Source organism: Penicillium vulpinum (assembly GCF_028829585.1).
Source record: "Penicillium vulpinum strain IBT 29486 chromosome Unknown utg000003l_segment0_segment0, whole genome shotgun sequence".
Classification (NCBI taxonomy): Eukaryota; Fungi; Ascomycota; class Eurotiomycetes; order Eurotiales; family Aspergillaceae; genus Penicillium; species Penicillium vulpinum.
Genome location: NW_026643243.1, coordinates 3,315,759 through 3,326,312, shown reverse-complemented (window position 1 = coordinate 3,326,312; position 10,554 = coordinate 3,315,759). Strand labels below are relative to the sequence as shown.

At 40.2% G+C, this 10,554-nt stretch overlaps 2 protein-coding genes across 2 annotated transcripts; one reads left to right on the top strand and one right to left on the bottom strand.

Annotated features, from left to right (window-relative positions):
• Nucleotides 1-2,391: 2,391 nt before the first annotated feature.
• N7479_006315 (uncharacterized protein) lies at nucleotides 2,392-5,321 on the top strand (the record flags this gene model as incomplete). Its single annotated transcript, XM_057254009.1, is given in 15 exon segments — nucleotides 2,392-2,487; nucleotides 2,513-2,737; nucleotides 2,765-3,026; nucleotides 3,087-3,146; nucleotides 3,250-3,354; nucleotides 3,379-3,488; nucleotides 3,550-3,609; nucleotides 3,793-3,839; nucleotides 3,935-4,154; nucleotides 4,185-4,311; nucleotides 4,372-4,514; nucleotides 4,636-4,778; nucleotides 4,796-4,883; nucleotides 4,905-5,069; nucleotides 5,103-5,321. 15 exon segments carry the CDS (start codon nucleotides 2,392-2,394, stop codon nucleotides 5,319-5,321), a joined length of 2,070 nt encoding a protein of 689 aa, XP_057107871.1.
• A 2,639-nt stretch (nucleotides 5,322-7,960) lies between these two features.
• On the bottom strand, nucleotides 7,961-8,291 carry N7479_006314 (uncharacterized protein; the record flags this gene model as incomplete). The annotated part of the gene is made up of 2 exons (XM_057254008.1): nucleotides 7,961-8,243; nucleotides 8,269-8,291. The coding sequence occupies 2 exons, from the start codon at nucleotides 8,289-8,291 to the stop codon at nucleotides 7,961-7,963; spliced, it is 306 nt and encodes a 101-aa protein (XP_057107870.1).
• Between the last annotated feature and the right edge of the window lie 2,263 nt (nucleotides 8,292-10,554).

Here is a 10,554-nt window from a genome sequence, read left to right as displayed (position 1 = left end):
AGTTATTCTATACCGCCTATTTACTAGATAATCGAGGACTTTATAGTATTGACGATATATTACCCCTAGTTTACTAGTTTTTATATCAGCCACTTAATTAAATTGCTCCTAGTAAGTAGCTGTCCGGTTACTATTCCAGTTTAGTCGTTTTTTTGTCTTTCTAAACTCAGTCTCTAACCACTAGGAAACAAAATTATCTTTTGATATATCGGTGTATAGAATAAACGCTATTAATCGACCTAGGCTAATACACTGAAGTGAAGAAGGAATTGAAGGTAGAGGAATTAGGGTAAGAAACCCAGAATTTAAGGTAGTATCAAATATCTACTGGCTTTCGGAAACCTTAGGGGTTAGGAATTACTTATTCGGAAAGCAGAGAAGAGGGTCGACTGAATTTGTAGGATCACCGTCGTAGATAGATAAGGAATAGATATCTGAGAACTGAGAAATTTAAGATATTGTTAACTAAATAATCACTTATAGATTATATCTTAACAACGGGATAGGAATCAGAAGGTAGATATACTAAGAAAATTAACAAATCCTAGTAAATAGAATTGATTAACTACCCTAAAGTTCAGCTCACTGGGTAAATAGTAAATATATCACAATTTAACCCACTTTAACTTAAGATAATCTCTATAATTGGCTAGATTTACTAGGCTAATTAAGGGCCGCCCTTATCCAGCCCTCAATCCGCCCTCGGAATATACAGGCCGCCCTTAACCCGCCCTCAACCCGCCCTCAAAAATCAGTATTCAGATAAGAAGTATATACCCTAGGTCTAGCTGAAGTTACAAATATATATTTCTCTAACTCTATTATCTAATATTGACAACCTTCACAATTGACAACAACCAATATACTTAAAGATACTAAGAATATATAATATTATTATTACCTACTATAATTTATCGTAATACAACTCAATTTTATAAAGTTTCTTAATACTGATAAAGAAATAGATTGTAAATATAATATTCAAACCAGAACACCGTTAAATAACCGTAATTTAAAGTGATAAGTTAGCACTTTTATATATCTAAATTAGGAAAGGTCAACTTTTTTTATATAAACGAGGGCCGATAAGGGCCGCCCTCGAGCGGCCCTTAGAGAGCGGAGGGTCGGGTGAGGGCAGGTAAGTATCCGCCCTCCGCCCGCGAGGGTCGGGCGGAGGGCGGGAGATTCCGGCCCTCTGAATGTTTTTAATAAGGTCTAGTCTAACAGGATTATTATCCTCGGAATCCTCACTATCGCTGATTAGTTCAGGTATATCAGTAGTAAGCTTAGCCTCTCTCTATTCGTCTACTTCTTATATTAAATCTAAGGATATATCCTTATTGGGTAGTTCTTCTATTTTAATATCGAACTAGGTTTTACACCGGAATATTATAATATCCTAGACTATCTTCGCACTTAGCCGCCTACGTCGGTAGTGGTAGATATCCCGTACTGAATTAAAAAGACGTTTAACTCCAGCGCCTATTATAGGAATAGAGAGAATATCGCGAGCAATACTTAAAAGAATTGGGAATTTATTCTTATATTCCTTCCAGAATTATAAAGGATCGACCTTTCTCCTTACTATTATAGGTATTAGTATTCCCGCTTATAATAACAGTGAATATAACGTACGCTTTTTAAGGTATCTAGTAAGTTTATACTCCGATATTAATAGATTAGAGTAGATATAAGGTAGAAGGTTAAGGAGGGTATCTAGGTCACTTATACTGGCTAAGTGACGCTTAGGGGGTTACTCTTCTCGTAGGGACCGTATCTAAGTGTATCTTTAGGTGTAAGGAGCTATAAACTAGCGAAGCGTTTCCTTATACTAATCACTCTAGTTTATATCGTTCTCCGATATACCCTACGCCTTACTTAAGAAGAAGTGAAGCTTATACTAGGGTATAAGAATTGTTCTAATTGCGTAGAGACTACTATAGATCTCTTTCGTCTTTGTATAGTAAGAGGTAAGCTTTACTATCCTAGTATTAAGGGCTTATAGTATCGCCTTCTTCTAAGGTATAGTTTTCAGAGTGAGTTATACAATCGATTCCTCGAAGTGCTTAAAGAGGGTGTTATAAATACTAAAAATATAATATACTGTTATCTCTTTAGTCTTTGAAAGCACTATAGTAAAGCGATAGAACGGCTCTGTAATATATAGAAGGTAGTCGACCTACCGCTATTCTACCTTACTAAGTTTATATTTCTAAGTCCTAATATTATCACAGTATTTATCGTAGGGCTTACTAAGGCGTTTTATATAACGAAGTATTAAGAAGGTAGAATTCCAGCGGGTGCGGATATCTTAGATAGGCGTAAGTTTTGCTAATAAAGAATTGCGTTTTGCTATTTGGCTGCCTTTTTCGGCCGCAGGTGAGGCCGAAAATGGCCGTCTTTCAGCAACCTCCCTCCGCCACACTCCCGCCTCCTTCGACCACGCACCCACCGCCCACCGCTTTCTGCCTCAGACAGCCATTTCGTGTGCGCTTACATCCTGGGTTCCTAGGAGGGCTCATTCGTAGCTCCACCACGCCTACTGGGGAGGGGGGCGCCGAAAATAGCCTCCTTCACCACTATACTAGCTGCACTCTGGCCAGCCCCCAGCCGCTATAGCTATAAATACCCCTTTCCCACCCATTCTCCGTCTAACACTGTCCTTATTTCGACTCAAACACCACTCCAAAAATCTCCCTCTGATCTTCCGTTGTACTTTCTTCTATTTAGTAGTGTCGTGCGTTGATATATCTTGAGCTCCGAGGTAGTTCCTTCGCACGCTCGGCGAATTTTATTAGCTATATATCGTCGGACGCCTAATACCGGCAACCACGAAATCACGAGCGAATCCTCTTGTACTTCTCCTATCGATACCGACAATAATAGACCGTTCGAGCCCGATTCCTCTGAGACTGATCTCACCGAGCTAGAGCGCTCCCCTCCAGCGGGTCGAACAATTGCTCGGAAGAAGCTAAGCCTAAAGACTAGAACAAAATCGTTACTAACAGTCCTATCGAATATGGAACGTATCCACTAGGCCCGATACTAAGTACCCGATAATAACACGGATAAGGACCTAGCCTAAGTACCGGAGGATTACGGCCGATCTAATAAAACAAAGAAGTTAAAACTTCGACTAAAAGAGCGTTAGGCTTAGTAAGTGATTAGGATATCGTTGAAAGCTTATACTGTGTTAATATTAACTGATCGACTTGGTTTATTTTAGGTACTGCCAAATAAAAGCAATAGAACCATCCACTAATTATAAGTGGGGGGTTACGGAGGATACACTGCGTAAGGCGTTACCGAATAATATATATCGATTTCTCAATTGGTATCTGAAGCTGGAGTATAGTCCTAATAGTCGCCGCTAGAAAGGCTATACAAAGGCTAGCGCCCTTAAAGCGGATTGGAAGTACTTCCGAATTTACTACCAGCGAGTTACCAAAACCGAGATAAGTAAAGAGATAGGCGAGGCCGTTCGCACGGTTTGTTTTCGACCTCCCTCCTAATCGTCTGCAGGAGGCTTACGCTAACAAAGATTGATAGGGTATAAGATACTTAGTGGATAAGCGCGGTCTGGATATACAACCGCGCGCAAATGTCCTAGTATATATCGAAGATATAATTCTATTCAATAAGACAATCCTTTAAACACGGGAGAAGCGATTCCACTTAGGGTTTCAGCGCATTATCCTATATTTATATAACACTGTTAGGTTATTTACTATCAACCGAAAATAGGTAATACTTGACCTTTAGTTTAAGTATTTACAAATATCGCTCCAGTAGGATCCGCACAGAGGACCTCCTAAGCCGATAATCGAACTCGAGCCCTAGTTTGTAAAAAGCGTCCTAGGTATATCGAAGCTGTAGGTAGTACCCGAGTCACACTTATTTACTACAATCAGACTGACTGATCGATATTACTTAGCAATACGTTTACGCTACCTGAAATTATCTACAGCGTATCACTTATCTTCAGCCCGTATATCCTACTCTTTATTATATTATTTTATATCTATACCTTTAAAGCGCCTCACTTAATATCGATAGAAGACCTTCGGAGACTGCTTATCGAGGGTGGTCGACAGGAAATACTACTTCCCTTAAAGAAAGAGATAGATAATTACTATATCTTCCCAAAGGTCGAGGTGATCTGTGGCCAGCCCCGTATTTTATAGGAGACACCAATAAATAGAAGCACACTCGACGCACAGCTCAGGATATCCAGTGAGATATACGGCTTCCTTAATCATTTTTTCTCTCACCAATTCCGATACAGAGGAGGTGATTTACTCGACAAGAGTGGTGAGTGGCCTATATATCCCTAAGTTTTCTGTAGATAGGCAGACTAAGTCTTTTATCTAGGTTTTGTCAGTAAAGCACAGCGTAATATAATTATAGCCCACACCACTAGTAGAACGTTTATTAAATATTATCGTCCCCGTCGGTATACTAGCTTACAAGAGATTATATACGGCCTCAATCCAGACGAAGAGTTCTTAAAGGCTGTGACCCGGATAAGTCGTTAGATTGATCGGCGACGACTACGATACCTAAGCGACACTGATCGGGAATCAGTAGAGAAAGACCCAGAACTACAATCAGCTATACACTAGCAAGTTGATTTAGAGACCTAGTGCGCTGATCGCTCTTACAACCCAGTATTTCGGGCGATACTGGAGGACCAGAAGCGTTAAGTCCACAATCTGCGCCGGCGTCTGTAAGACAAACAGCGGAAAGAAATACACCGCGATTTTAGTCGGAAACAGGCGGTAATTAACATTGAAAGACAGCTGACTGGTGGGGCTGTCAGTGATAAGCCTACGCGCGAGGTATTACGGAAGGAGTTTGAAATACTATCGGAGCAGATTCTTCTTGTAGAGATATTCTTTACTTAGCCTACCACCGATTTATTAGAAGACGAGTGGACGCGGCGTAATAAAGCTGTTGCGGCTGGAATACAATATTGCAGCTTTCAGGAAGGTAGACCCCTTAAGGGACGACGGAAGCGCTCTGCCCCGTCCGACAATAAGGATATCGTTCCCTCTCCGCCAGCTCGAAAGGTAAAAGCTGATACGCAGCTGAATACGTCGTAGGAGAAGGGATATACCTCTGGCGGGAAATATATCCCGAATACAGAGCAAATATTCGTATACTTCCAATACCCTAAGACGTACTCCGACTATAATAGAGTGAAAAGGTATTTCAGGATATTATATCTGACGGACCGGATATATAATTTCTGCGATTTGTCTGTCCTGTACGAGATACACTTGCGGAGGTATACCGAGGATATCTATAGCCTTCGAACATAAGCGTTAGATTCTACTCTTCCGATCTTTAAGGGCCTTACGCTATTTCTTTATTTCTCTACTTAGACACACTTAGCGGAGCTATACCTAGTGACTATTTCACTAAAGCGTACCTTATTTGTCCCGATTATTTAGAGTCACCGGAATAAAATCCTATTGTAGTTGTTTCAACCTTTTGATTGATAGGTTATAATAAATTCGACTGCCTTCCTCTTTTACTTATCTCTGTATACCTATTAACTTTTCGTGTATCTTATCACACGGACAAATCACTATTATAGAAGAGACCTCAAATATCGACTATAGGCCCTCAACTTTGTCTATTTCCGCCTTAGGTACTATTATTGAATTGTATCGTACAGCTGACTACCAAGAGTTTCTCTTAAGGCCTACCCGTGAACTTTTATATAAGCTTCGGGGTATAATCGAGATTTAAGGTTATTTAATAATATAGTTAGTCGGGACAGAAGTTACTGGTGATATAATATTCCTATTGTCCCGGTGCTTAAGTCTAGATATATTTCGAGGATATACTGGTGAGTCACTAGATATATATAGCGAATAACTGGTAAGTTACGTTATCTTACTATCAAGAGCGTGGATAATTATTTTTGCTTATATATTCGGGTGTAATTCAGATATAAATAGATTGATCGTAGATCCTATCTCAGAAGTCTTCTGGCTAAGCAATAATATTGTTTTCTACTTTGAAAGGTAACTAACAGTATATAGCGCTGAAACCGTGGTCTTCCCTACTATATACCCCGAAAGCGTACTGGTTCTAGATTTTGAGTAGGGTCTCTACCTTCTAACGCCAGTTCAGAACCAAAAGGAACCTCTGGAAGGCGCGAAAGACTTTGTAACTTAATATCTCTTTAAAAAATTTGAATTGATACGGGGCTTTATAAACTGAGATCAAGTACAGATCTTCCTTAAAAGAGTCTAGATCCTCTATCTAGCTAATAATCAGCTTCCAGGGGGCTGATTTACATTGTCTTGAAATACGAAGTAATAAATAGGCCTGCAGAAGAAATTAAAGAACGGGACTAAAGGAGAATAAAGGCTCACAGGGAATCATATAAGAGATTGAACAAGTAGAAGCTGATATAATAGTTTTCTTCCAAGAACGAGAGAAAACTAGAACAACGTATAAAAGTCTTTAGGTGCAATAATATATAGTGAATCATTAGCGTATAGATAGTGCCTATTCTATTGGCAACCCGTAAAAGCTCGACGATTATATCCGCTTATTCTGAATCTAACGGATATTCCGAGAGAGTCCAGTAAAGCTTATTCAAACTTATATTTCGAAGTTGGTCCAATCTATATCTAGTAGCGAAGTCATACAAACGAGTATACACCAGCAGTGTCTTAGGATATTTGCACAGGTGGTTTCTATCTCCACAATATAGCAAAGATATCGAATTGTCGGTCTTCACCTAGATATCTTTATAACTCGCAAAATAATTTTCTTTCAAGGGAAGTAGATCCTGCGTTACAATATCGATTTTATCTTCGTATAAAGTATAACTCGATTTATCGGCTGCTGGAATAAAGACAGAGTAATCCCTACTATAAAGGTACTGAAGGATATAGCTAAAGATATCCTCAATATCGTCGTTAACTATATAAATTATTTCGGGCGACCTTTTGTAACGACCCCGGAGGCTTTGGATTATCCCGCTAGGCGCAGCGAATTTCTTCCCGTTAGGGCTAACCTCTAGGTATACGAGGGGGGAGATAAAGTCACTGGGTGTTTTTAGATAACGCCTCTAGAGGAAAGGAAAGCGTACTTACTCTAGCTGTAGTTAAATTATAACGAGATATTTCGTCGGTGTTATCAATTAAACTCGAGGCAGCACTATATATAGGAGTATCGGAAGAAGTGAGCAGTATAAGTTTAAATAGTTGATCAGTGGCTAATAAGAAATATATCGTCTATATACTACCTCAATGTGATTGATCTAGGACGCTGACTCAGTGTGCTAGAGCAAGGCCCACGAATCTTTCTTTCGTGGTCTCCTTCACCCCACTAGAACGCCCAGCCCCGCTACCTACGTTATTTGCTAGCTGGAAAAGGGGTATCTAGGGTAGAGGTTAAGATTTATCTTAGTGTAAGAGGCTCGCCTATTACAGTCTTACCTTCAGTATCAAACTGGAGGGTTCAAGAGCCCCCCTTAGGGACGTTTACTAAGAAATTGAGGCTAGATAAGCTTTACAATAGATTCAACTAAAAAGCTGGATATAGCGCTTCTTGTGTAGTATTCTGTATTTAGGGGGGCTTCTATAGATAGAGGAAGAGTGTTTTCTGGCCTATATTGTCCCTAGGCCGACAAAGATATAAATCTACTGCCTTAAGGCTAGTTATATAATAGATCTGTAGATCTGCGTCTAGGCGGGCTTTGAGTCTGGAGATATAGGTCCGTGGTTAGGAAGCTGTGGTGGGAAGGCTTTGGTTTTAGGCACTGAGTGGATATAGACCCACTTTGGACGTACGTCCACGGCTCCTAGTCTAGGTGGGCTTTATAGCTGTTAACTAGCGGCCACCCTAGCTTAGTAACTATAAGGGTCCTCGGTCTTCTGACTACAGTCTATATAGGATATAAGTATTTTGATCTAGATCTTAAGTGTATTATTATCGCCTAATACCGGCGTTTTATCGGCCGATTATTATCACTACCGGGTTCAATTACTCGTGCGATCGAATTCACCGCCTCTTCACTTATAACTAGATCGTCGCCGAATATCATAAATATTGTGTTCGTGCTATCCTCAATCGCTGTATCTAGACCTTGCCAACTCCCATGGGAGTGGTCCCATGGGACTATCCCATGGGACCATATGGGAGTCCCATCAAGTCCCATGGGAGTGCCAAGAATGGGACTAAGCAGTCCAGTCCGCTCCCATGGGACTTTGATGGGACTCCTATGGGACTGTAAACAGTGCAAACATATAGAAAAATGTGACCTGCATAACTTATGAAGAATGCCACTGTTTTTTTGGGTATTTTAATTACTCAAAGAATAGAGATAATAATACTTTGGGCTTGGTATTAGGACAAAAATAGTAGATTTGCAGTGCTATATCTAGAGCGCAATTTCTGATAGACAGTAGAATTTGATATTTTAACAGCTGTTAAAAAATTCTATACTAATCTATCTCTATTATGTATAAGTATACAAATCATTATCTCTTCGTCGCTTGCGTTCTCTTTGGGGACGTTGTTGACTGAACGGAATCACTGGTAATTGGTGGCGTATAGAATGATCTGGCTCTGCCTCTTCTGTGGCGGTATCTATATTGTCTGGATTAACGTTGTCGGCTTTATCGTCTACACTGTCTTCGCTATCTTCACTATCACTGATTGGCTCTGGCGTATAGTTAGGAAGTCCTGCCTCCCTTTGTTCGTCAATCTCTGTTCTTTCGTCTTAGTTAAGAACGGATTTAGGTTGAACAGTATCCTCAGTTTCTTTATCTCTAATGTTAAACCTTGATAAACAACGGAGTATTATTAGATCTTGAATCGTCGATTTATTTAAAGAGCCCCGTCGGTAATAGTAAATATCGCGAGCAGTACTAAAGAGACGCTTAACACCTACGCCTGTGGCTGGGATCGAAAAGACGTCCCGTGTAAGTCCTGCGAGTGTCGGAAAGTTACGCGTATTCTCCCTCCAGAAATAGTATAGATTCGTTGCGCTCTATTCTATAGAGAGTTAGTAACGTGGTTCGTAAAATAGTAAAAGGATAGTATAAACTTACTAAGATTGAGATATCCCTTAAGTTCTTCTTCCTAACCAGTGGCTTTTAATGGTAGTGGGGGCGGTGGCTGATCCTCAGCGAGAAGGCTTACTATTTTATCCTCTGTATAATATACCGAAGGTATCGCTGTGGGTGGTACTTCCCTTTCTGGCTGATATTTCGAATAGTCTTCAAGATAGCTATAAAGCGAAGACTTATATATATTATACTAAGAGGAAATAGTATCATTGAGCTGAACCTGACCTAACTATTCTGGGCCTTCAAAAAACTTGAGCTTATACTGGGGAGCAAGAATAGTACCTATAGCGTATAAGCTACTATAGGCTTCCTCTGTTAATTGGTAGTATACCGAAAGCTTTTCCCTTCTAGCTTCAAGAGCCGCTAGTATAGCCTTCTTCTAGGGTACCTTCTTACGACGAAGTCGGGCCTGGGATTGTTCAAAATATGTGAATAGCCGGTTATATACCATAAAAATATTGTGAATAGTTATTGTCTTGATCTTTGATAGACCGACCGTCCACTTATAGAAAGGCTTTGTGATACAGAGTAGGTAATCGATTTAGCGCCACTCCCCTTTACTGATATAGAACTCAGGGCGCTGGTGCTCTATACAATACCGCTGGAATATTGTCTGAAGGCGCTTAGCACGCTGGAGTATAAGATATATAGAATTCCACCGAGTGCGGATATCTTGGATTGGAGCTAGCTTTATTCCGTCGCTCTGGAGATTCAGAAAGGCCTCCCGTCGCTGTGGGCTAGCATTGATAAATACAGTAAAAGCGCGAACCTATAATCATGATTAATATAAGATACCTTTATAGAGGTTAGATATATACCTTTGTAAGTGTATAAATAATTCCCTTCTGTAGCTTTGCTTACTGAAGGATACTCCTATTTTCTTCTGACTATACGGTCGCGGTTTTATTATTCTTTGGATTGGCCTTTATCAAGCTAAGAAGATCTTTTAGACTCAGCTGAATCATATAGGTAAGGTATAGAACCCGTATAATCTCAGTGGAATCCGGGAGATCTATCTATCGGATCGATTCACAAAGACTTTTAACTATGGTTTTGTTATTTAATATATTATCAGTAGTAATTGCAATCACCCTATCAACGATCCTATGGTCAGAAAGAACACCGAGGAGAACCTCTACCAAGTAAGCGCCGGTATACTGGCTATAAACCGGTATAAAGCCTAGAAGTATCTTATAATATACCCAATCGATATCCACAAAATACCCTGTGATCGCTATAAACGCTTGTTGGAATAGTGAGGTCTAGCAGTCAAGAGCAATCGAGAGCTTTGCCCCAGCGGGGAGGTGGGAGAGTAGCTTTTGCTGTTCTGCCTGGACAATCGATTAGAGTCGACGCCGCGCAGTTTTCGGTGAAAGAAGGCTCAAAGGTTGTGGTGAAAGCTATGCCTCTGCTATAAGATCTTAGAATTCTTGGTGCTGGAGGATTTGAAATAGAAGGC